General features: G+C 58.6%; 13 protein-coding genes across 13 annotated transcripts; 6 read left to right on the forward strand and 7 right to left on the reverse strand.

The window, feature by feature from the left end:
- Positions 1-896: 896 nt before the first annotated feature.
- On the forward strand, positions 897-2,114 carry EX895_003524 (uncharacterized protein; the record flags this gene model as incomplete). Its single annotated transcript, XM_029884122.1, has 1 exon — positions 897-2,114. The coding sequence occupies one exon, from the start codon at positions 897-899 to the stop codon at positions 2,112-2,114; it is 1,218 nt and encodes a 405-aa protein (XP_029739495.1).
- A 340-nt stretch (positions 2,115-2,454) lies between these two features.
- On the reverse strand, positions 2,455-4,179 carry EX895_003525 (uncharacterized protein; the record flags this gene model as incomplete). The annotated part of the gene is made up of 1 exon (XM_029884123.1): positions 2,455-4,179. The coding sequence occupies one exon, from the start codon at positions 4,177-4,179 to the stop codon at positions 2,455-2,457; it is 1,725 nt and encodes a 574-aa protein (XP_029739496.1).
- Positions 4,180-4,522: 343 nt separating this feature from the next.
- On the forward strand, positions 4,523-6,073 carry EX895_003526 (uncharacterized protein; the record flags this gene model as incomplete). Its single annotated transcript, XM_029884124.1, has 1 exon — positions 4,523-6,073. One exon carries the CDS (start codon positions 4,523-4,525, stop codon positions 6,071-6,073), a length of 1,551 nt encoding a protein of 516 aa, XP_029739497.1.
- A 61-nt stretch (positions 6,074-6,134) lies between these two features.
- Positions 6,135-8,762, reverse strand: EX895_003527 (uncharacterized protein; the record flags this gene model as incomplete). The annotated part of the gene is made up of 1 exon (XM_029884125.1): positions 6,135-8,762. The coding sequence occupies one exon, from the start codon at positions 8,760-8,762 to the stop codon at positions 6,135-6,137; it is 2,628 nt and encodes an 875-aa protein (XP_029739498.1).
- Positions 8,763-9,296: 534 nt separating this feature from the next.
- Positions 9,297-10,112, forward strand: EX895_003528 (uncharacterized protein; the record flags this gene model as incomplete). The annotated part of the gene is made up of 1 exon (XM_029884126.1): positions 9,297-10,112. The coding sequence occupies one exon, from the start codon at positions 9,297-9,299 to the stop codon at positions 10,110-10,112; it is 816 nt and encodes a 271-aa protein (XP_029739499.1).
- Positions 10,113-10,223: 111 nt separating this feature from the next.
- Positions 10,224-11,972, reverse strand: EX895_003529 (uncharacterized protein; the record flags this gene model as incomplete). The annotated part of the gene is made up of 1 exon (XM_029884127.1): positions 10,224-11,972. The coding sequence occupies one exon, from the start codon at positions 11,970-11,972 to the stop codon at positions 10,224-10,226; it is 1,749 nt and encodes a 582-aa protein (XP_029739500.1).
- Positions 11,973-12,583: 611 nt separating this feature from the next.
- On the forward strand, positions 12,584-13,273 carry EX895_003530 (uncharacterized protein; the record flags this gene model as incomplete). The annotated part of the gene is made up of 1 exon (XM_029884128.1): positions 12,584-13,273. One exon carries the CDS (start codon positions 12,584-12,586, stop codon positions 13,271-13,273), a length of 690 nt encoding a protein of 229 aa, XP_029739501.1.
- A 77-nt stretch (positions 13,274-13,350) lies between these two features.
- EX895_003531 (uncharacterized protein) lies at positions 13,351-15,555 on the reverse strand (the record flags this gene model as incomplete). Its single annotated transcript, XM_029884129.1, has 1 exon — positions 13,351-15,555. One exon carries the CDS (start codon positions 15,553-15,555, stop codon positions 13,351-13,353), a length of 2,205 nt encoding a protein of 734 aa, XP_029739502.1.
- A 427-nt stretch (positions 15,556-15,982) lies between these two features.
- On the forward strand, positions 15,983-18,463 carry EX895_003532 (uncharacterized protein; the record flags this gene model as incomplete). The annotated part of the gene is made up of 1 exon (XM_029884130.1): positions 15,983-18,463. The coding sequence occupies one exon, from the start codon at positions 15,983-15,985 to the stop codon at positions 18,461-18,463; it is 2,481 nt and encodes an 826-aa protein (XP_029739503.1).
- Positions 18,464-18,747: 284 nt separating this feature from the next.
- EX895_003533 (uncharacterized protein) lies at positions 18,748-19,389 on the reverse strand (the record flags this gene model as incomplete). Its single annotated transcript, XM_029884131.1, has 2 exons — positions 18,748-19,077; positions 19,384-19,389. The coding sequence occupies 2 exons, from the start codon at positions 19,387-19,389 to the stop codon at positions 18,748-18,750; spliced, it is 336 nt and encodes a 111-aa protein (XP_029739504.1).
- Positions 19,390-19,800: 411 nt separating this feature from the next.
- EX895_003534 (uncharacterized protein) lies at positions 19,801-20,805 on the reverse strand (the record flags this gene model as incomplete). Its single annotated transcript, XM_029884132.1, has 2 exons — positions 19,801-20,196; positions 20,296-20,805. 2 exons carry the CDS (start codon positions 20,803-20,805, stop codon positions 19,801-19,803), a joined length of 906 nt encoding a protein of 301 aa, XP_029739505.1.
- A 446-nt stretch (positions 20,806-21,251) lies between these two features.
- Positions 21,252-22,574, forward strand: EX895_003535 (uncharacterized protein; the record flags this gene model as incomplete). The annotated part of the gene is made up of 1 exon (XM_029884133.1): positions 21,252-22,574. One exon carries the CDS (start codon positions 21,252-21,254, stop codon positions 22,572-22,574), a length of 1,323 nt encoding a protein of 440 aa, XP_029739506.1.
- A 70-nt stretch (positions 22,575-22,644) lies between these two features.
- On the reverse strand, positions 22,645-23,997 carry EX895_003536 (uncharacterized protein; the record flags this gene model as incomplete). The annotated part of the gene is made up of 1 exon (XM_029884134.1): positions 22,645-23,997. One exon carries the CDS (start codon positions 23,995-23,997, stop codon positions 22,645-22,647), a length of 1,353 nt encoding a protein of 450 aa, XP_029739507.1.
- Between the last annotated feature and the right edge of the window lie 717 nt (positions 23,998-24,714).

Genomic DNA, 24,714 nt, shown 5'->3' on the forward strand with positions numbered 1-24,714 from the left:
CGGCGTCCGGAAAAAAACAAATTATCTAAACGAGGACGAAAGTTCTTCTGGACACACGAAACACACTGCGCAGCACGAACTTCTCGTTCGGTGCTGTTCAACCTTTTGCTTGCGTACACTCTCCCACAGCTGGACATCTAAGTCGCAGCGTCTCGTCTCGACTGTTGAGAGATGCATTGGCAGGGAGGACCGAGAGAGGGCTTGCCAATTGAAAGGAGGGCAGAGATTGGGTTTATCTTCCTCATCGTCTTGTGGTTGGTTCGAGTGGTGTCATTTCTTCGATGGATAACCGTGCATGCATCGCAGCTTCAAAGACAGTGGGATTGGCTCACCCCGTTCACCTCCGCTGCTCCACAAGCCAGCCTCGACCTCGGTCAACAGCGGACGGCACCTCTGCCCCGGGCTTGGGAATTCTAGATGGTGTGCTCGCTCGCCCTCTGTCTCCCAAGCCACTGGGTGCCGATCGTTGAGGATGAGCTCGTCATTCTGCCCCTCCCTGACTTGCCGCGTGGCCGTGGTCCCTCCGTTTCGGTGCGAGGCTCACCGACAAGTCGCCGCTCGTTCTAGCTGGCACGACTAGCCTTGCAACGCATTTTAGCTGAAGCAGAGGCGGGGATGGTCGGTGCGAAGATTGTGGCCCGGCCCTTGATGAGGGGCTCTCGCTGCGCTTTTTTTGTTCGATGTTGCTGTGTTGCCTGAGTATGGCGTAAGTGACTCCTTCCTGCGTGTGTCTGTGATGCTTGAAGAAGTAGATTGCTTATAACCCTGCCTCCTCCGCATCGTGCTCTCCCCCGTTATCCACCCCTGTCTTCCACCATCACGTTTCGCTCCCCACGACAACGAACCCTTCTCGCATTTACAACCCCCAGTCCTCTCAAGCTCAGATCATCGATACAATGCCGTCCACCTCGGTCCCACTTCCAGCCTGGGTGCCACCCCAACCCACGCGCGAAACCGACCTGGAATGGGCCCCCCTGACCACACTCGATCTCTCGCAGATCACGGGCGACGACTTCACCAGCGTGCCCGAGTCGGTCGTCGCTTCCGTCGGCGAGGCCTTCTCGCGCGATGGATTCATCTACGCCGAGAACCACGGCCTGTCGTGGGAGCACGTACTGCGTCAGTTCGCCATTGGCCAGTATGCGTTTCACGGTGTGAGCGAGGCGGACAAGGCCAAGTACAAGGCCGACATCCTTGGCACGGGCAGCTTTGTCGGCTACAAGGAGCAGGGCCACTGGAAGCTCAACGGTGTCAAGGACCGCATTGAGCAGCTCAACTTTGGCTCGCAGAGCTTCTCACCCGAAGCAAAGGCAAAGCTGTTCCCGCCGAGCCTGCAGGAGTTGTTGCCGGAGATCGAGGAGTTTGCGCGCTTCAACCACGCCGTGATTCTGCGCAAGATCCTGAGCGTTCTGTCGCTCGTGTTGAAGCTGCCCGCGGACTACCTGTGGAACCTGTCCAAGGAGCCCGAGAAGCGCGGTCTGGATTTGCTGAGGTACGCGCTGTACCACACGCCGGACCAGTCGGATGACGACAAGCTCGGCGGCGTGCGGCTGCAGGGCCACACGGACTTCAACTCGGTCAGCATCCTCTGGTCGCAACCCATCACGTCACTCGAGGTGCTCATGCCAGACAACAAATGGCGCCTGGTCAAGCACCGCGACAACGCACTGGTGATCAACCTCGGCGACGCAATGCACTTTATCTCGGGTGGATACCTCAAGCAGACGATCCACCGCGTCGTTGCACCCCCCGCCGACCAGGCGCACTACGAGCGTCTGGGCATCTTCTACTTTGCGCTGTTCAACGACCAGGTCTCACTGGAGCCGCTTGAGGAGCAGAGCGAGGTCGTCAGGCAGGCGTATGCCGAAAAGAAGAGGCGCGATGGCGGCGCTGGGTTCTGGGACGTCGCCAAGGCCAAGGGCGAGCCCGTACCCACGGCCGGTGGCTGGGAGAGGCTGCGTGTCAAGGCGTACGGCCAGCAGCACGCCAAGAAGGCCGAGGACGGTCACGATGTCGAAGAGATTGCGGGGCAGAAGGTCACCGGCTACAACGGCGAGCGCGTCAAGCCTAAGTCGCAGTTCGCCTCGCAACAGCCGTCGATCAAGGCCAACTGAGCGAAATCTACCCACCACCACCTCCTTTCTGGCTCGTCTCTACACGATCTCCCGTGGTGATGCAGCACAAAAGGAAAGAGGCTTCAACCCTCACTATACCCCTCTCTCCCTTCTTCCCCCTTCTCGTCTTGTCTTATAGCAACTCTTCTCGCAACTTTGCATTCAACATGGTCTCTTTACCCCTGTTCTCAGCTTCCTGGTCCTCCTCCCTCTGTACAACATCTTTAGTCTCAACACACACACACACAGCTTATAATTCAAACAATGTCGTCTGTTCTTTTCTTTCAATTGCATCCAACTGCATTCTCTGCTGCCCTCGGTCCCGTGTCTGAATCCCACTTCACCCCGTGATGCGCTGCGCATAGTCGAGCAGCGCCAGCTCGTTGCCCGGAAGCGTAGCAAGCTGCACGCTGAGCATGGGCAGTCGCGGCTGTGCGTCCGCGTCGATCGGGTCAGCCTGGAGGAGCCCAGGCAGGTGTGGGGCCCAGTCTGGCGAGTCGAGCGCGGCCTGTCGGATCGTTTGACGCACACGGTCCGGTAAGGAGATGGGGACGGAGACAGAGGGCCAGTCGAGCAGGTTGAACACTACGCACCAGAACTCGGCGGTGCCCGTGTCGTCGAGCTGCACGAACGAGTCGTTCTGCACAGGTCCTCCGAGCGCGTACGTCGGTGTGACAAAGATGACGTCGTCCGCCTGCTCCACGCCCGCCAGGCGCAGGAAGTTGTCCCTCAGCTCAGCGAGCTTCGAGGTGTCGGGTGCCCATTGGGCTCGATCGGCAGCAGTGACGCCGAGGCGCGAATCGTCGAATAGGGTGTGCTGGATGAGCGGGTCGTCGCCGAGCATGGCGCGTGCCTCGTCAAAGCCGTGCTGGGTGGCGTGCTGCATCCACGCCTCCAGACACGGCTTGACGTCGATCTCGCCCAGCTCGTGGGTGCTACTGGGACGCGCGAGTGCCTCGCCGTCGAGCGAGGCGAGTCTGTCCACAAGCCAATGCACGAGTGCCTGCACTTCAGGCGAGCTCTGCTGAGCAGTGTACACAATTCGAGGGTGGTTGCCCAGGTCTTTCGGTTCCGGAGTCGGGTCGCCTTTGTAGACATCGACAAAGTCGTCCTCGGTCAGCGGCTCGGCGTTGTAATACTTCCTGCCGGACAAGGTTTCAGCTGCAAGTTTGAGCGTGGAAACGTCTCGCGCGAGCAGGCCGGGTGCGGTGGCGGGGACGCTGGTGTGCGGTAAGCCGGTCATAAAGTCGCTCGGCAGTTCCCAGCGGAACGTCGAGTTCATCGAAGAAAACTTGAACCCGCACACCTCGTTCAAGCACGCCGGCTGACGAACAGATCCACCCATATCCGTCCCCACTCCCAACTGGGTCCCGCCCATCTTGACCAGGCTCGCCTCGCCGCCCGAGCTGCCGCCCACCTGAAACTCGTCCGCCCCACCATCTTGGTCAGCAGCCGCAACTGCTTGGATGGGACTGCGCGTGGTGCCCCAGAGCGGCGAGTGCGTGGTGTTGGACATCATGAGCTGCGGAGCGGTGGTCTTGGCGATCATGATGCCACCGGCATTGATGAGCTTTTGCACCAGCTCGGCGGTGGCCGCTTCGTTCTGACCCGCCCTTTGCGAGCAGCCCAGCGTGGTCGGCAGACCTTGGACGTGTATGCAGTCCTTGACACTAAATACCAACCCAAAGAGTGGATAGCATGTCAAAACATCCTGCGGGTCGTCGTCATCACCATCTTCATCGTGGAAGTCCGTATGTTCGAGCGCCTGTTCGTAGGTGAACGCTGTCAGGCAATGCGTCTCCAAGCTGGCTTTGACGGTGAGACGAATGCGAGCTTCGACGACGCGCCTGACGGTGAGGCTTCTCTCAAACACAATTTTCTCTTGAATGAGCCGCAGCGGGTAAGACGCGATCTCGTAGTCGATCGGGTTGGGATCACCGAAGCGCTTGTGTGCGGCAGTGACGTTGGCGAGGAGCGAGTCAACTGCATGTTTGGCGGCGGGGATGTTCACGTCCGGACATGGATTTCGGAATTCTCCGCGCGGTATCTTTGCGGTCGAAGACATTGCTGATGAGATGGTGGTGGTGGTGACAAGGAAAGCAAGAGAAGATGGGCCAGCATGTTCAGCTGGGGCCCCCTGAGATGAAGTAAATGAAGGCGAGAAGGATGTTCTAACTACGACGTTTCCAAGTGGGGGTGATTGACGCAAAGGTAAGCGTGGGGCAGCCAAAACCTCCACAAACTAACACTTTTTTAAGTTGGTTTTGTGCGCCTCGATTTCGACTGTTACTTTCCGAAACATCCGATTGCACACTTCTATCAACCACCACCACCTTGGTGTCGGTTTTCAAGATGCTTATCATCTCCATCTCTGTTCTATCCGAAGCCTGAGTCCTGGCGTGCTGCAGATGTTTCTGCCTCGCAAGCTGCAGAAACGCACACATGCTGGTCGCACCACCCCGTCCAACGCCGCTGCCTATGCTGCTCAGCAGTTTGATCAGCATATCACCGAACCCCAGTCCGATGGCGGTACGGCCCAGCAACAAGCTGCTGCAATCAGTACACCATGTGGTTCGAGCTCCAAGCACACCGCTTCCCAAGGTCAAGCCTCGCCGTCAGCGTCGGACTCGAAGGCTGAAGCTGCGAAACTCGATCGACTTGTCGACTTTCTTTTCGTCCGACTTTCCCCACTAGGCCTTCGAATGAGCCACTCCGACCAATCCCATGGCGGCAGGCAACCGAGCGACGACGACCTGTATTCAGTCTTACTGAAAAGCTCCCAACGCCTTCGCAACGGTCACAATGCAAACAACGACGAAGATGAAAAGCGTTCGGGCACCCCTGTCACGATTCATCTCGCGCGGCTGCGCACCTTGCTCCCGGGCCTCGCTACGCGGTGCAAATCCATCGAGCTCCTCTCGCAGGCCCTGCAGGTCCTTACCCATAGTTCTGCAGCCAACTGGCTCGTGCTGCATCACCAAGCGTTCTCGGTAGAATTCTCGGCAGCGTACATTCGGGTGCTGGGCGGGACCGAGTGTCTCAACAGTGCCACACTGGCGCCGCTGCTCGTGTACGTCGAATCCATCCCGCCTAGAATACGCACACGCAAGCAGGCTGCCAGCTATCTGCACAGCCTGGTCAGCAGCAACGCACCCGATCCGAGCGACGCTGGGATGGTGCTGGCTGTCGTCGAACCCGGCACCGCTGATCGATGTATGATGTCCGGCCGCGAGGCGGGGTTGGCGGGTTCGATCATGGACGGCAAGTGGACGTCCGGTCGGGCGTTCTTTGTGCTCAGTTCGCACGAGCATGTCGAGGCGCTGTGTCGGGTGTATGCGTGGCATCTGTCGCGCCGGTCACCCGGCCCAGCGTCGGCGTCGGCGTCGGCGTCGGAACCGATCCGATGTCTGTCCTGGTGCGCATGGGTCGAGATGCGCGACCTCTATCGCAGACAGCAAGCGTCCGTGCGGCGACCACCCCTCGACCCTCCTGCCCCCAGGGATGGAGGCGAACGAACCCCAGCCGTTTCTGACCACGCGCCGCCCGACGTGGACCCAGCGGAACCATGGTATCGAGGAACCATCCTTCTCTTCCCGCTACCCCTCACCCCGGGCAGCACGGCTCTTGCGTCGCTGCTTCCGCCCGCGCCCTTCACACCGGCACAGCTGACACAGGCGTTTCTGAACCGACGCCTGAAACCGCAGCTGGAACAACGCGTGCCCGAGTCGATCTCGTACATCCACCCACAGCGTCCGACAGGTGCGGACGCCATGACGGTCGTGATCCGTACGGCTCACCCGACACTCGCGGCACGACTCGTGCACCACTTCCCGCACCTCGCCCCCATGGAGAACGCACAGGAAGATACATACTGGGCCAGTCTTCCAGAGAAGACACGCAATGCGGCACAGCGCAGGGCACTCACCCTCACCCTCACCGACCCTGGCAACACACACTAGACACAGTCCTCGCACCGGCACAGTCCAATACAACATCCCGCATTCCCAGTTTCGTTAACCTTTAGAACAAGTGCAAGCTCTGCGTCATGGGCAGCTCGTCCGCGGGCGGGACAGTCAACAGCCGGCCGCCGTCGGTCACCTCGTACGTCTCTGGATCGACCTTCAAATCGGGTGTGTGCGTGTTGAGCTTCATATCCTTCTTGCTGACCTTCCTGCAGCCTTTGACCGCTTCCACGCGCTTGTTGACGCCGTAGGTCTGCACGATGCCCTCGGCGATCGAGACTTGCGAGACAAACAGGATCGAGTTCCTCGGTGCCGCTTCGGCGTTGGCGCCGTGCATGGGTCGGCCGTAGATCGGCTGCACCGTCGGGATGGATGCGTTGGCATCGCCCATCTGCGCCCATGCGACCTGTCCGCCTTTGAGCACAAATTCGGGGCAGATGCCGAATTTTGAGGGCAAGTAGAATACCATGTCGGCGAGCTTGCCCGGCTCGATGCTGCCAATGAGGTGCGCACAGCCGTGGACGAGGGCAGGGTTGATCGTGTATTTGGCCACGTAGCGTTTGATGCGCAGGTTGTCTGAAACGGCCTCGCTCGGGTGTGGGACGCCCGCAGATTTGCTCGGGGAGCCTTCTTCGCGCAACGGTCCGACGAGGCTCGCCATTTTGGACGCAGTCCTCCAGGTGCGCGCCACCACCTCGCCGATGCGTCCCATGGCCTGCGAGTCGGAACTGATCATGCTGATCGCGCCGCTGTCCTGCAACACGTCTTCCGCAGCTACGGTCTCGGCGCGAATCCTCGAGTCGGCAAACGCCACATCCTCGACAATGTCCTTCGACAGATGATGACAAACCATGAGCATGTCCAGATGCTCGTCCAACGTGTTGCGCGCATACGGCCTCGTCGGGTTGGTCGACGAAGGCAACACATTGTCCTCTCCACACACGCGGATGATGTCCGGCGCATGTCCACCGCCCGCGCCCTCCGAGTGGTACGTGTGGATCGTACGCCCCTTGAACGCCGCCAGCGTACCCTCGACGAAACACGACTCGTTGAGCGTGTCCGTATGGATGTTGCACTGCACGTCGTACTTGTCGCACGCAGTCAGGCACGCGTCGATCACCGCCGGCGTCGCACCCCAGTCCTCGTGAATCTTCATGCCCGCACAGCCGGCGCGGATTTGATCCTCCAACCCGGGCAACCCCGAGTCATTGCCTTTGCCCGTGAAGGCAAAGTTGAGCGGCACGTTGTCCGTGGCGATCATCATGTTGCGAAGCTGATCCTGGCCAGGCGTGCACGTCGTTGCGCTCGTCCCCGCTGTGGGGCCTGTGCCACCGCCGATCAACGTGGTGGTACCCGTAGCCAGAGCTTCCTCGTGCAGGTCGGGACAGATAAAATGCACGTGCGCATCGATCGCCCCTGCCGTCACAATAAACTTCTCGCCCGCAATCACCTCGGTACACGAGCCCACAACGAGGTTTGGGTCAACACCATCCATGATGGCCGGGTTGCCCGCTTTGCCGATCCCCACAATGTGACCATTGCGGATACCGATATCAGCCTTGACGATGCCCCACCAGTCGACGATAAGCGCGTTGATGACGACAATGTCGAGCACAGCGCTGTCCGCACGACCCGAAGCCTGACCCATGCCATCTCGAAGCACTTTGCCACCGCCAAACTTGAGTTCGTCGCCATACACCGTGTAGTCCTTCTCCACCTCGAGCCAGAGCGGGCTATCTGCCAGCCGGACCTTGTCACCGACGGTGGGGCCGTAGAGAGCAGCGTAGGCGTCGCGCGAGAGTTCGCACGGTGTCGGTGGCGGGACCGAGTCGTCGGCCATATCTGGAAGCGGCTCGTTGGCGAACCCAGCGGCTTCGATGCGTTTGACCAGGGCGGCTTTGGATTCTGCGGTGGCCGTGAACTCGTCCAGAGGTCCGGCGGCGAGATTGTTTCCGCCAGCAAGGATTTTGGTGCCGCCCACTTGGACGAGCGTGACAGTTTTCGAGTCGCCTGGTTCGAAGCGGATGGCTGTGCCCGCGGCGATGTCAAGACGTTTGCCAAGGGCTAGGAGACGCGGGAAGCTGAGGGCAGCGTTGGTCTCGAGGAAAGGGTAGTGCGAGCCGACCTGGATAGGGCGGTCGCCTGTGTTTGTCACTTTGACTGCAACGCGTTGACGGTTGGGGCACAGCACGATAGGTTGCGCGTCTCTCTTTGTGACCAGTGCTCCGGGTAAGATTTCGTCTGCACCTGCCGCTTTACCGACCAACGCCTTACCGCCTGCGAACTTTGCCGCCTCTGCTTCCACCTGGGCCAAAAACACACTCGGATCGGGAGCCGGGTAGAAGCTCGAATAGAGCGCGGCGTGAATATCGCCCGTTTCTGTACAGACTGGCTGGTGCACAGTGACCAAGAAGGTGCCATCGAGAAAAGTGCCCTCGACCATGACTTCGTGCAGCAGCTCTGCCACGCCAGGCAAAACATGACACCGACCCAGGAGCGTCTTTCCGTGCTGCATCAGCTCAGCGACCGAATGCTCTCCATCGCGGATGCGTTCGTGCAGCACAGTGGCAATGAGTGCAGTGGCTTCGGTCTGGTTGAGCCGCACCCCGCGTGCGAGACGTTTTTGGGCGAGGGAGCCGGCCTGATGAAGCAAGAGCTTGTCTCGTTCGCGTGGAAGCAGATGCATCTTGGCCGCTTGCTGGTTTAAGCTTTCGGTACAAGGAGATAAGGATGAGGATAAGGATGAGGATGAGGATGAGGGTGAGGATGAGGATGAGGATGCGGGACAAGGAAGAGGCAGATCTAGGGTGAGGCGGAAACGGAACAGCACGTATGAAAGGGAGAGGATGAGCTTGTAAGGGAAAGATAAAGAGAGATAATCTATGCCGAATCGATGGCCCAGAGCCACAGACGGCCAATCAGCGATACACACACAGCAGCAAGTGCTTAAGTTAATCTTCGCTCTCTCCCTCTTTCGCTTTGAAGACGCACAGGCCTCTCTCCTTGTGTCTTCTAAGCGAGCAGCGACAAAAAAAAAGCGTGGGGTAAAAAAGCGAACCTTGTCCAACTCGAGGTCTAACATTGTACAATCGGCCACGGAACTCGGCGCAAGAAAGCTTTTCTGTTGGAGCCCTCTCGTGCATGCTTCCATACTCCTCCTTGACCACCACCGGACCTCTGCCACCTCTATCTTTCTGGAGATCGTGCGGGCGGGCGAAACATGCCGCTACTTCTACCAGCATCAACCCTCTCCGCCGCTGCACGAGCAACCACGTCCAAGGTCACCCTCGAAGCATCCCTACCCCTGGCGAGACACTCGCGTTGCCGCCGCCACTTTTCTCGCTCTTGCATTCTGCAGACGCAACAAGATGCCGAGCAAAATGATACCTCCACCAAGATCCGAGCGCTGATGAGGGAGTCTGCACAACCCGTAGCCCTCGTCACGACCTTGTTGCCAAGCGCGGGAAAAGCGACAAAACACATCCACGCAGCAACGCTGTCGAGTTTTACGTCGATCTCGCTCGACCCGGATCTGGTGTGCTTTTCGATAAAGACACCGTCGAAGCTGGCGGACGCGCTGTCATCGCACGTCGCATCGCGGCGAACGCACGCGGTACAGGAGCAAGAGGGGGCTGGCGTGGATTTCGTCATCAACATGCTCTCGGCCAAACAGGCGCCCCTGGCCGCGGCCTACGCCGTGCCCGGTACGCCGCCACTGGCCTTACCATTGACAGTGGACCACAGCGGGGCGGAAGGTGGACACCCGCTGGTGCAGGCTGGACTGATAGAAGCAGAAAAGGGGACAGTACCGCTTGTGCAAGGTTCGATCGGCGCCCTGGCGTGCCAAGTCGTAGACAGCGTCGAATTGGATAGGTACCGCCTCACCCACAGCACACCGGAAAGAGATGCGCAGAAGAGTAGACTCTACATCGCCCGTGTCGTCCACGTCCACTGCACAGCACCGCACGCCGAACTCAGACCGCTCATCTATCACCGTCAGACATTCGTCTCCACCACGGACGACTCACTCATTTGAATACAAAAAGGAACCGCTCCTCCCACTTCCAATCGAACCAAGCTCAAGAGTGCTCTGAGGGGGGGGGGGGGGGTTTGAATTCCAAACGCTTGCGCTACTCATGCAGTGGAGTTACTCCAGGAACCCGCGGATAGCGCCGCCAACGTTGGGCACGTCGATGAGAAAGCTGTCGTGGCCATGCGGGGCGTCGAGCTCGTAGTACCTGACCTGGTCGTTGCCGTTGAGCCTGAGGCACTCGGCGATCTCGCGCTGCTGTTCGACGGGGAACAGGATGTCGCTCTGGACGCCAATGACGAGCGTCGGGATATGCGAGAGCCGGGCCATGCCACGCGCGAGCGCAGGCACATACGCGTGGGCTGCGGGCGACGAGAGCGTGCTGATATGTTGGCGCTTGCGCGGTCGTGGCGCCGGCTGTGTCTCACCCACCGCCAGCCCCTCTTCTTCAGCCCCGTGCGCTCGAACCCGCCGACGCTGCAGGTCCGCCAATGCATGGTCCGACATATCGAACAGATCCATCGCCTTACTGATGTAGATGAGCGAGTTTGCGTCGTACTTGAGACAGAATGACTCGCCCTGGTGATCGAGGTATGTCTCGATCAGGAAATCGGGACACAGCGCCGGGTCTAACTCCTCCTCATCACCCCCCGCCACGCGCCTCGCCCGTCCAAACCGCTGCTCCCACTCCGGCCCACTCCGGTACGTAAACGTCGCGATCTGGCGCGCCAGCTTCATGCCCGTGTGCGGAGGCAGCGAGCCAGGGGCATAGTAGAACCCACGATTCCAATTCGGGTCGCTCATCAAGACGCTCCTCTGCGCATAGCGCAACGCAATGCTCGCGGGCGCCGACCTGGCACACCCGCTAATCGAGATCAAGCGAGCAACGCGATCGCGCTCCAGGTGCGCAGCAGCGATGGACTGCATCCCGCCCATCGAGCTGCCGACACTGGCGTAGAGTGTACGGATGCCGAGGTGGTCGAGCAGCTGAAACTGGGCACGCACCATGTCGAAAATGCTCAGGATGGGGAATCGGGTTGCATAGGCTGCGCCCGTGGGGTCGAGCGGATGTGGGGAGGAAGGTCCCGTCGAGCCGTAGCAGCCGCCGAGAACATTGGTGCAGATGACAAAGAAGCGGTTCGTATCGAGCGGCTTGTTGGGCCCCACAAAGTCCTCCCACCACCCTTTGGCCGGGTTCGAGGGCGTGCTGGCGGCATGCGACGAGGCGGACAGACCCGTGTGCAGCAGGATGGCGTTACTCTTGTCGGCATTGAGCTCCCCCCACGTTTCGTACGCGAGATCGAACTGGGGCAGCTCGCCGCCGTAGTCCAGCCGGAAAGGGTGCGCATGGTGGTAGACTTGATAGCCGCTGACAACCTTTGTGTAGGAGGGTTCGGGCCCGGACTCGTCGACTTCGCTCTGCGCTGCGGTGGCGGAGTCTTCAGGCAGTTGCGGCGAGGCAAGTTGCGCGCGTAGCCTCGTCTCGCGTGCTTCGTTGGCGTCGACACAGGGGAATGCGACCGAAGGATTGTTCGAGGATGGCGTCGCACACACCGACGACGATGTCGATGCTGTGGCCGCTGCTGCTTCTGCTTTGGCCTGATCAGCGAGATCTTGTAGCTTCTGGCCCCTGCGCTCGTTTGCATCTACGCATGAGAACTCGGGTCGATTCGAGATCGAGGACGAAGACGAGGACGACGCCTTCGGTGAATGCGAAGTGTGAAGCGATGCTGTCGTTCGGCGGTAGACTGCCGCAGCTGCCACGTAGGATGAGGGTACCCTTGTAGACACAGTTCGGGAAGACGAAGGCGTGGCTGCCAGTGTGCGCGCTGAGGTCGCCAAGAGGCGTAGTGATGATCGCGACATTGTGTGTTGGTCTCTCTCTCTCTCTTCGCCACAACCGAGGGATCGCACTGCTAAGAAGGCGATGATGGTTGTGAGTCGAACGACAAGAAGAAAGCCGCAGCAGTCAACCTGTCAGAGTCATCTTGCACGCGTCAATGCGCAGCACATTTCATTTGGATTTCCGAGAGTCGGCTGACTGACGGCAACCGGAGTGCTCTCTCCGCCTTTTGAGCAAACCAAACCCGAACTTGACATTCAAAGGCTCTTTGTTATACAATCTACTTCGAACAGCAACCATTTCTCTGCAAACGCCTTGAGTGTCGTCTAGCGTAGCCTCGCCAAGACTAGACAGGTGCAGTCGGCTCGGCAAATCAGATGGCAGATGCGATAATCCACCAACAGCAGCAGCGTTCCTGATCAAGAAGAACCAGCCAATGGCGTGATTTTTTTCTCTCTTTCTCTCTGTTTTTCAACAGTCAATCCCACTCGCCGGTTTTCTAGCCGAATAAAAAAGCGCACACAAAATATCGTCCGCTTTGGAAGAAGTGCTCGTGTCGGCAGCATGTTCCACACTCACCATCACCTCCCATCACCTCCTCTCCTCATCCTTGACTGACAAACCTATCGCCAAGATGGTGCACGCAGATGCAGCAGCGCTGCCGTCCTACGTCGTGTCCAAGACCGACTTCTACGACCACCTCGAGTCCTCGCTCCTCTCGCTCATCGAGCCGTCTACAGACTGGGTCAGTGCGCTCTCGAATGCAGCCTCGGTGATCTTCAACTCGATGAACCGCTTCCCGCTCTGGCACGAGAAGCGCGTCAACTGGGCAGGCTTCTACATGCTCTCGCCGCTGCTGCCCTCGGAGCTGGTGGCTCGCAAGCCGCGCGCCAAGCCCACGCTGCTGCTGGGACCGTTCAACGGGCTGCCAGCGTGCCAGCTGATTTATTCCGTGCCGGGAAGGGGCGTGTGTGCAGATGCGTCGAGCTTGCTGCCCCCGCGCGTGGTCAGGGTCGCAGATACCGAGGCGTACCCGGGCCATATCGCGTGCGACTCGCTGAGCAAATCCGAAATCGTCGTTCCGCTCGTCATCCCCCGCAACAGGCTGCCACAGGTCCACCGCGATGCCCTCGACCAGCAGTCCCCGCTCCAGGGCCACCCCACCGAACAGCCAGACAAGTCCTGGTCAGGCAGAGGCTCCAGCGAACACATCATCATCGGTGTGCTCGATATCGACTGCGAGTCGTTCAACGGCTTCGACGACGAGGACGAACACAGGCTCCAGAGGATCGCAAACTTGATCGTCGAGCGTTCCGCCTGGTAACCACGCTAGCCAGTCAATCTCATCATACAGTCCGTTCAGAGATAACTTGACTCGTAGACAAAGTGTGTGACACTAAGTTAGTCTGTGCGTGTGGAAGACGAGCCAGTAGCTGTAGTCGTGGCCCCGAAAGAGCGCATTGTTCGTCGGCCCGAAGTCGCTGACCCGCCGATCGTGCTATCGCCTGCATCGTCCTGCTCGTCGTCGTCGCTTGCTTTCCCCACGTGCCTCGACCTCGCACCTGCGGCCGACTCGCCCGACGCCGATTCGTCCTCCAAGTCCTCCCACGCCTCTGACTCTCCCGCTGCGCCTTCCCCAGGCGTCGCCACTCCGCGCGCAGCAAGCCGCGACGAAGGGCGAGAGGACGCTACATCGGTATCCTCTTCCGTCTCCTCGTCGAGTCGATCCAGCACCCTCCTCGACAGCTGAATTTCGGACAGCTCCTCGGGCGAGATGGGCGAAGTCGGATCGACAATGTCGATCAACGACTCTCCTGGCAACAGCCCACGTTCGCTGGTTCCACTCGGTCCTGCGCCACCCATCCGCCTCGCCTCTAATAGATCGCGCATCCTCGACTGTCGAATCGCTTCGGCCAGATCAGCCGCGTCTTTTGCTTCCAGACTCTCGAGCGACCTCAGCCGCATCTCTTCCTCTTCCTCCTCGGCAGCAGCCCGCGCTGCTGCCTCGTCGTCGCTATATTCTTCCACCTTGATGCGCGGCCCTCGACTGAACCTGCGCCTCGCTTCCGTCTCTGTTTCCGTCTCGTCCTCCTCTTCCTCGGTCCCTTCGTATCTGAACCGAGACGGTTCCTCGGCAGACGGCGTCGTCTCGCTCTCTGTCTTGACTCCGTAGTCATCTTCGGAGCGGCGTTGCGCACGCCACGGTTTCTGCTGCTGCTGCTGGAAGTGCTCGTCCGTATCCAACGAGATCGGCGCCACCGCCATTGAACTCGTATAGATCGCTGCCACCGCCCACAATGTCAGCGCCGTAGCCATCTCGAATGCCAGGAACAGCGTAGTGAACGTGAAGAACGACAGAAGCGGGAAATGGTACATGAAGAAGCGAAGCCCCGTCAAGTGCGCATCGAATCGCAGGCTGGCAGCGTACGTCTGCAGCTCGCCGCGGCTGGAATGCGAGCCCACAGCCAGAGGCACGACACGACCGTTGCCTGGCAGAGTATGCACGCCAGCCAGCGTGTTATGGTTGCCGCCATACATCCAGAACTTGTCTGCATCTGCTCGACCCACGCTCACCTGCCCGTGCGTCACTTTGCGATCGGCGCGCGGATCCGGCGGTGTGGAGGAGAGTGGAGGAGCAAACGACGACGGTCGCAGCACGGCTCTGCGCAAAAGAGGGATGCGTAGCAGCTGCGAGTTGGTGGGTGACTGCGACGAAGGCGGATTGCGAGAGACCATTTGCGAGAGAGACGATGCGGCTCGAACTGGTGCAGCCGAGTATGTGAGCAGCGTGGGCTTGCTGACGTGGAAGACGGACCGGTTCGACCTGCTCTTCAAGTCGAGATCCACCATGAAGTTGCCTAGGTCAAGATTGGCCTGATTCAGCGGAACCGAGAGCTCGAGCGTGATGTCATACGCCTGATCTTGAGCAAAGAATTCGCCGCTAATATCGGTCGACGGATTGTAAGAAGACGATGAGGGGTTCGGCTCGCGGAGATGATTTCCCTGAGCTGGAGAGGCAAAATCGAGATGAGAATAGGGAGGACGATCATGGCCGTACTGCAGCCATATCTCTTTGCGAAGACCCACGTCGGGCACCCAAGCACGATAGAATCCGACGTAACTGATCACAGCGGCTGCGAGAGCGATCCAAAAGATGGTGGCAAGCACACCAAGGCGTACTACAATACGATGTGTCCTAGGCGACAGGATGATGTCGCGAGTATACTGCAGTAGCTGCGAGATGGGTGCAAGCAGCAGACTGTCCACCAGCAAAGAGGGCCATTGGCGTACATGCGGCAAGGATGCAATCCAGTTGGCGAGATCGACCAGAGGCGGTAAGAGCGGTGGCTCGGGTACGGGTTGCGAGGACCATGTTGGCGTGGTTGCCGAGAATGTCCTTACAGGCTGCTGTCTTCGGCGTTGCTGCTGTTGTTGTTGATGTTGTTGTTGTTGTTGTTGTTGTTGTTGTTGTTGTTGTTGTTGTTGCTGCTGCTGCTGCTGCTGCTGCTGCTGTTGTTGTTGCCGTTGTTGATGCGATGAAATGCGCTGGTATCGAGTGTTGAGATCCGATGATCCTCGAGCGGATCTTTGATGTGGGTATGACATGGTGCTCGGCCAAGGGTATCTTGCGCTTCAAAAGCGGTCTTGCATCGTGTAAAGGAAGGAGTGGGCAAACGGAAAGTGGTGGCGGTGACCGTGGTTGACGGTCAAGAAACAAATCGGCTCAGTCAAGGCGCAATTCAGTCGAGAGAGGAGCAGAGGAGCCGTGCGTCATTCAGTGCGTGTGAAACCAACTCGAAACAGACGCGTTTTTAGCGTCGCTTTCCCCACACTTTTCAAGGAATCTAACACAGGTAAGAAAGAAGTGTTGGTCTTTGAAACTCTGAACTATCAATCATCTTCTCTTTCATACCATCACCCACCTCGACAACCTCCGCTCTGGTCTCGATTGGGTGACCTCCGGACCACATTGATGAGACGGAGCTGATATAAATGCGTCACTGCAAGGATGCGTTCGAGTTGCTCAGCATGCATGCTTTTGGCGCTCTGGTATAACTCAGTGCATGCTGCTCCGTCTTTGATTAGCGACCCCGCCTCCTATGTCGATACTCTGATCGGTACCTTGAACGGTGGCAATGTTTTCTCAGGTCCGTCAACCCCTTTCGGAAGCATCAAGCCCGGCCTCGACTCTGACGAATCGGGCAATCAAGCTGGTTTCGTACCCGACGGTCACTCGCTGATCTATGGCATCAGTGCACTCCACGATGATGGGACCGGAGGACGGCCTTCGCTTGGTATGTCCTCGCTGCTGCCGCAGCACTGTCAGCTAGACACCAGCGAGCTCGAATCCAGCTGCAAGTGGAGGAGGCACGCAAGGCGAACCAACATCACACACTCCTCGGCCAGGAGCGCGCCGGGCGAGTTTCACGTGTCGCTCCACACCTGTATTGATGTCAGCATGGCTGCATCCGACCACGCCGCTATCTACAACTTTGATTTCTCCAACGCTATACAGCGTGGATCATGGCCTCCACCACCTTCCCCGCAGTCAGCTAAGGCAAGGAGGGCCAATAATTTGGAGCCCCTTCTCGTGTTTGACTATATGACCGACCTACAGAACAGCGGAGGCGCACCCAACAACACGCTCACCACCTCGTCCTTTACCATACCGGCAACACAGCATTCAGCGGCTACGGAGGTCACTCGAATCGAGACCAGCGCCTCATTTGCTCCCTCATTTGGTGTCGGCAGGTTCACTGTCTATACCTGTCTCGACGTGCCCCTAGTGCGATCCCTTGGAATCTATCAGGACGACACTTCCACACCGGACGCGGCGCAGCTTACCGACATCTACGGAGAGGCCGGCGTCCTTCTATCGCTTGACCAGGATCGACTTACTGCTGCACCCTTTCACGGCATCCTACCTGCCCGCATGGGCATCAGCTGGACGTCTACGCAAGCTGCATGCAACTACGCCACTGTCGAAATCCCTTCTTTCCCATCTACAGGCTCCCTCTCCACCGTCGCTGCACAGACCCGTTCAAAATGGAACCATCTTCTCGGCGACACTCTGTCCATCTCCCACCACGGCGTGACCCAAGACGATCTCAAGCTCTTCTACTCCTCGCTCTATCGCTCCTTCCTCTCGCCCAACAACGTCACGGGCGACAACCCACGCTTTGAGACAAGCAAGCCATCGTACGACTCACTCTACTGTATCTGGGACAGCGCACGCACCGTGCATCCTCTGTGGACGCTCTTGGCGCCACATGTGCAGGCAGAGGTGCTGCAGGCCATTGTCGAGATCCAAAAGCAGGAGGGCTGGCTGCCCGATTGCAGGATGTCGACCAATCAGGGATTCACGCAAGGTGGTAGTAATGCCGAGATGATGCTGAGCGACTCGTACGTCAAAGGAGTCCTCAGCAGCGACACGGTGTTTTGGGAGGATGCGCTGCGGGCCATCCTCAAAGATGCCGAGGTCGAGCCGGCTTCTTGGGGGCTCGTGGGCAGAGGTGGTATCGAAGCACGCGCTAAGCTCGGCTACGTGCCCAGAGGCGACTGGGGCTCGCCTGCTGCTCCCGGCTCTACCCCTGGCCGCACAGCATCGCGCACTATTGAGTACGCGTATAACGACTTCAGCATCGCGCTCGTCTCGGCCGGTCTGCGGCGTCGACATCTCTACGACAAGTACACGCGGCTCAGCAACGACACGTTCAACCTGTGGAACTCGACCATCACCTCGGATGGGTTTTCGGGCTTCTTGCAGGCACGCGACGAGAACGGCACGTGGTGGTATCAGGATCCGAAACGATGTTCTCCCGCACTCGAACCGATGGGATGCTTCCTCGACCGCGGAGACGGCCACGACTTTTACGAGGCCAGCAGTTGGCAGTACTCGTTCTTTGCGCCGCACGACATGGCCACGGTGGTAAATCTGATGGGTGGACACGAACGGTTCGTGGAGCGGTACGACCACATGTGGGCGATGGAGTATGCCGATATCGGAGACGAGCCTGGCTTCTTGGCTGCGTATTCGGCCAACTTCGCGCGTGGCGGGTACGCGCATACGGTCGACAACATCGTGCGACTCATCAGGGGCAAGTTCAACACCACAAAGGCCGGGTTGCCTGGAAACGACGATGTCGGGGCGATGGGCAGTCTGGTCGTGTGGACGCATCTGGGCTTCTTCCCTGTGGCCGGTACGGGTGTGTATCTGTTGAGTACGCCGCTGCTGAGCCAGTACGCAATCACCAACCCCTTGACGGGCAGGACATTCAGGCTGATCACCAAGGGGTTCGATAGAGCACAGCGGAACAAGTACATCGTCGAGGCGAAGTTGGACGGCAGGAGGTATACCAAGACTTGGCTCTGCCACGACGTCTTTCAGCACGGCTCGACGTTGGAGTTGACCCTGGGGCCGCGACCGAGTAAGACGTTCGGAATGCGGGACGAAGACTTGCCGCCCAGTCTGAGCACTGGCGGCTTTGCTTACGACTCTCTCCTCGGCTGCTGATTTGCAAGCACGAGATACGTGCACAGACTTGGTTCAATGAGATACCCTTCTTTACCTATTCCTTACCTATCACGCTCCATCGATCTGGATACGCCTGAATCGGCACCCAATGTAAAGCGGGAGCAGGGTTGAGCTGGAGAAGCACGCCAATCACAGACGTATGCGCAACGTCCTCCGCTCGTGTCGTACCGAGCGTGACGTCAAGTCTGGTCTGTGGCATGTCGAGTAGTGGAGTGTATATTTCGATTGCGATTCGGGTACATATGCGGCGTGCCCGATGCGGTCTACGACGATTCCGAGCCGCTCGAGGCCGCTGCTGCTGCATCGTCTTTGCCTGAACTCTTGTCGTTTATCAGCCCGAGGTCCAAGATGGAGCTGGTGGCTCTGACCTCACCCTTCTCGCGTGCGGCGTGGGCCTCTTTAGCTTGGCGATGGAGCCAGTGGTCCTTGATCTCCTTGGCACGTGCGATCTCCTTGGTGTGGTGCAGACATTCCAAGTAGTCTTCTTTGGCGGCAACGCAGTCCGAGGGCGAGTCGGCGTTAGCGTAGCACTTCTGGAACTCTTGCCAAAAGGCGAAGCAGCGCGGTCGGCCGCCTTTGAAGCTGAATCCGGACTATCGTTGGTGGTCAAGCAGCAAACAGGAGAGGTTATGGCCGTGAGAAGTCGAGTGCGGTGCGACGTGAGCAAGGGCGGGATCAATGATAGTTGGAAGATTCGAGGTTGCGGTTCGGAGAAGGGCGCGATTGTCGTTGAAATGAGCGGTTGGAGGACGAAATCGAGGCATGTTCAGAGCAAGCATGACATTTCAGTCGTGAGCAATGACACGAGGATGGAGAGAAGGGAAAAACAAGAGGCAGTCAGCACCTCCTGCGTCATCATCATCACCATCACATCAACGTTGCAAACATAGCAAACTTACAGCCATTATGAAGTGTTATTCGAGCCTACCAGTGTTTGACCTGCTACGATGTGAGAGGTTTTCTGTTGAGTTTGTCGAGACCCGTTGGCGTTGGATGGGGCGTGGTCACGATCGAAGGGTGGTCGATGATGTTCAGGATCGAAGATGGCGTGTTGGAAGGAGTTGGAGGAGTGTTTGAGCCAAGCTCGATTTCAAAGCGCGTTTTCGGATCCGTGTTTTCGCTGCGATCACGATTTTAAATGTTACACTTCCAACAATCCCACACTTTGATTAAAATCTCGCTTCCTCTGCCACGCACAGACCCTCTGAACCTCTCGATCTGACTCGACCTGGCTCCTTCTTTCTTTCTGACAACTACACAAGCACACTTTGATTCAACGCAGGACATACAAACAGCTAAAAGCAAGCTCAGCTCAGCTAAGCCTGGAGCAGGTTAGCGAGGTAGAACTTTTCAGGACCATGTTCCTTACCAGCCTCGTCGATCTGCTTGAGCTCCTGCTCGCTCAGTCCGAGCTCGGCGTCATTGGCAGTGTCGAGCTGGTCGAGATACTCTTTGGCACGCGACTCCTTGCTGGTAGTCGTGGTGATGATACCCTCGGATCGCTGGAAGGCCCATCGCAGCAACACGCTGGCGGTGGTTCGTTTGGCGTTGGCAGAGGCGACCGAAGTGAGAGCCTTGTGCAGCGGACCATCCTCGGGAATGGCATTTTTGTAGAAGGGGGCGAGAGCAGCGTAGGTCATAGTGACAATGCCGTGCTTCTTCTGCAGTGCAAGAAGCTTGACATACTCTGCGTGCGAGTAGATGTACGGTTGCTGCATACAGGGCGAAGAGGGGGCGAGGTTGACAGGTCGAAAGTGTCAGTTGTATTCACACGCAGGAGGGGATGCGAAAGGGGTGGGTTATGAACTTACGAATTCGATCTGGTTAATATCCGGTACGCTCAGACCGGCATCGAGAAGCTGCTGCAAATCGCTAGCCAGCCAGTTGCTCACGCCGATGCTCTTGGTCAAGCCGGCCTTCTTGATCTTCTCCAACTCCTTCCAAGCATCAACATTGCTCGGGAGTCCATTCTTACCCCGAGGCGGGAAGTGCAACAGGTACGCGTCCAACTGCTTCACCCTGAGCTTCTGCAACTCGACCTTGACTGCAGACTGCAGATCCTTCATACCCTCGTAGCCCACCTTGGTCAGCACGTACACGTCGTCGCGCTTGAGACCCGACGACTTGAGGAACGACTCAATGCCTTCGCCAGCAGAGTCTTCGTTAGCGTACACTTCGGCGGAGTCGATGAACCTGAAGCCAGCATTCAGGGCGACTTCGACCTGTTTGGCTGCACTCGACTTGAACAGGGCTGTACCAGTGCCAAAGGCAAGGCGAGGGAGTTCGACGCCAGAAGCGAGACGAACTGTGGGAACCGGCATATTGGAATAGTGGAAATGTCAAAGCGAGTGGGCTATCAATGTGGAATTCGATTAGTGATGGTAGTGAGGGGAGAGGGATAAATATACTCGGCGGTCGAGCTTACGTTGCTCGTCTGAGCCGAGTCACTTGACTCGAATGACCTCGCACGGACTGCTCACTCTGTATGACGTGCGGAGGCTTTGCCATGTCAACTTGCTCCATCTCCGCGGCGCCAGAAGCTTTGCCGGTTTGTAACTTCGGCTATGCAACAAAAAATTGCCCGCCTCGTATACCTCAGTAAGCATGACTAATTCTGTCAGTTCACTCCACTTCGCTCTTTACCGAATCGAAATTCTCAAAGACCAAACCAACCAACACACGCGGCAACGCTCAATGTTCCTTCTGACCCCTTGAACTCAGCGATCCTCCACCGACTGCCACCATCTTCCTCAGCTTCTGAGCAACAATGTCGGGGCAGACACTCAACGACCTTATTGCTACCGTGTTCTTGCGAGCATCGGACCCTCCTCCTCCACCCGCACCGCAACAGTTCGACCCGCGAGCACCCGAGACTTCCACCGCAGCCTCCTCCTCTTCCTCTTCCACTGCTTCAGACCCAGCCGAAGCAACACTTGCACTGCTCAATCGAGCACAGCAGATCGCGGACTCGATCGGTGTTGTCTCTTCCAACGATGCACTGCGTGACATTTCCACCTCTTCCCTCCGCACGCTCTTCCTGCCCTCGCTCGCGGCTGAGCTTGAGTCGGCCGTTCGTACGGGCACCGACCTTACGGTACGCAAGCAAAGGCTCAGATCAAGCCAGCAAGCTGCGGCAAAATTCTTGAATCGTATCTTGGCGTTGGGTGTAGTGCCACCGACGACAAAGCAGATGTTGGCGTGGACGTGGGCCAATGTGACCCCCGACGAGCTGTCGACAATTGGGCTCGACTCGAACCTCGTGGGTGGACATGGAGGGATGCCGCATGCGAGGGACGTCAAAATCGCAGTGTTCAAGCTGGAGCGAGCATTGAAGGCCAACTTGGAGCAGTTCAGGGTGGCCTACCAAGCCAAGAAGAAGCTGGCGAATGTCAAAGCGCCATCCGACGTGTTTTACGATCTGCTTCTCTACCCTCAGCCTCGCTCGGGTGGCGATGATGACGAAGATGAAGGCGACGAGGATGAAGACGACAGTCTGGGCGGTGACAACGAAACGGCCTCAACCACAGCACCTGGAGGAATTGCCACTGTACGCCAATACCTCCTCGCGATGCTCAACCTGCACACACTAAAAGCAGCACAACTGGTCACCTCTGCATCGCAAGAGCTCGAGCTCCTCCGATCCATGCCTCCTCCGCCGACTTCCACGTCCACCGCACCCTCCACCTCATCGGGCGAGGAATGGCGACTGGACCGCGGGCCCTCCTCGCTGCCCACCAGCGGCCCGCTCATGGCTCCGTCGGGCAAAGTCCTGCGGCCCTTCACCATCACCTCTTCCACCAATCGCGCCGACATCGCCTCGTCGGTCTTCCAGCCGTCCTACCGCCTGCCGACCATGTCGATCGACGAGTATCTCGAGGAGGAACAGCGCCGCGGGAACATCATCCAGGGCGGGGGGCAGGCGTCGTACGATGCACCTACGTCCACTGAGCAGCGCGTGCTTCGGATGGAGCAGGACGGTACGAGGGATGCCGCCGAGGCGGAGGAAGAGCAGCGCGCAAAGGATCTTCACTGGGACAATTTCACCGAACACAACAAACGCGGTGCTGGCAACACTATGAACCGGGGCTAAGCTTCACGCAACTCATACACTCGCACCCACACACTCAGAAGTCGAAACTGTCAATCTGAAATGCAATTGCTTACACCGCCTCAACCTGCTGCAGTCTGCCGATCAAAGCACGCAGCTCTTTCGCCGACTCGACCTCGCCTCGGGCCTCAAACACGCGACTGAATGCCTCCAACACCCCCGCCAGCCGCTGGTCTCGGTTGCCAAAATGCCCACCCACCACGCGCAGCATGTTCCAGAGCGTCGACGTCTCGATCCACTGCTGATGCGCCTCGAGCAGCTGGATGAACAGCTTGAGCTCCCGCAGCTCAGTCTTGAGCTGCGGATGCTTGGCGTGCAAGTGCGAATAGTGGCGCAGGAAGCGTTTGAGCAGCTGTGCGCGCGAGGGGGCCGACGAGTGTGCGCTCGGCGGGATATGTATATGCTGTGCAGAGCGCAACAGTGTCGTGACCACGTTGGACTGGAACTGCGTGTCGCCTGAAGCGCTGAGGAACGAGGATGCGTACCGGAACCCAGCGAGCAGCGAACCGCTCTCGATGCAGCACCGCACAATATTGAGCTTCGCACCCTCCGTCAAGTCGTGCATCCCACCTAAGCTGCTGGAACGCAGAAAGTCGAGGTCTGACCTGAGCAGATCCAGCCGCCGTTTGCGCGTATGACACGCGATCCGCGCCGAAAGGGTGTGTAGCGTCGGCCCGCCCATCAGCTCCCTGATCTCGCGCCAGAGCTGCTCGTCCACCGTCGCGTACGCCTGCCCGGTCGAGTCGACTGGCGTGGTGGGGGCGCTGCCGTACCGCGTCATCAGTGCATCGTACATCGCGGGCGTTCGGTAGTGTTGATCCAGCGCACACAACAACTCGTACGCTGTGCGTGCCCCCGTCCCGTCCTGCCCACACAGCACGCGGATCGCTTCCTCCATCGTTTTGGTGGACACCACTTGCGGCGGCTTCACCTCCTCCGAGCGTAAACGAGAAAAGCCTCCTGCAGCTCGAAGTTCGTCCTGACCGGCAGCGCTGAGGGATTGGATCTGTGCACGCCGCTGTGCCGCGCGCAGCAGACGCACGACTCGACTCCTCGCCCGTGTCAAGCTGAGTAGCTTCAACATGCGGTTGACCACCTTGCGCTTGAACGACACGCCGTCGGCCATCAGGCTCATCATGGCATCGCACATTTCCCGGACTGCAACGCGTGCGTCGGCTGCGGCAAATGATGGCGCCGATGTTGAGGGCAACGAGACTTGGCCGATGGAATCATGTCGTTTGGCGCCGGGTATCGAGGGTAGCTTGAACTCGTAGATCAACCGTTCGAGCAAGAACCGAGACTGCGAGGGCTTGAGCCGCACATCGCCGACCATCATTGCTGCCTGTCGAGTGAGCCCCGCAGCTTGGAGATAGGTGATGCAGCGAAAGAGCGTATCGCCTTGCATGCGGCGGATCACCGATCGTTCTGGTCCAGGTTCAGCCAACTCTTTTGGCGATGTTGCCGGCCAGGACCGGTACAGATCCCATACAATGCTTGCATCCTGCACGTCTTTGATGCACTGCAACAGGATGTGACAGCAGAAATGCTCTTGCTCTAGTGCGCTGCACTCGCCGAATTCGGCACACAAAGTGGGCATCGAGTGCTCGCCAGATCGCAGCAAGAGGCGGATGCGGTCTTGGAGTGCATCTAGGTGTTCAGGTGAGAGGGTGGCGATGTATGTTGGCGGTATGATGGGATGACGTAGATCATCGTCGGCGGTCAGTGAAAGGTCATTGGTGGCCACTTCGGGTCCAGTTCGCTGCCGGACGGAAGGCGTGAAAAATTCGTGGCATGGCGTCGAGTTGACCTGCAAATGTTGAGAACGATCGTCCAAAAGTAGGCCTCGTATTGATGGAGCTGATTCTAGATTGTGATGCTGAGAATGCCGCGGCTGTCTTCTGGTGGCTGGTGTGAGTGTTCGAGATGCACCTTCGTGAGGCTGCCAGAAGTCGGAATTGGTGGGAAGCTTGTCATGCCTATACGTGTCGAACGAGCTCTGGTAATGAAGTTCTTCCAGCGGAAGTTCGGAAGCCTTGTGCCGTCGATGTGAAGTACAGAAGCAGCGAGAAGGTCCAGCCACGCCTTGGTCGACATGTGCATGAGGCGCATGTGGCCGCAACTG

This window comes from Sporisorium graminicola, chromosome SGRAM_21 (assembly GCF_005498985.1).
Source record: "Sporisorium graminicola strain CBS 10092 chromosome SGRAM_21, whole genome shotgun sequence".
In the NCBI taxonomy this organism is placed as follows: Eukaryota; Fungi; Basidiomycota; class Ustilaginomycetes; order Ustilaginales; family Ustilaginaceae; genus Sporisorium; species Sporisorium graminicola.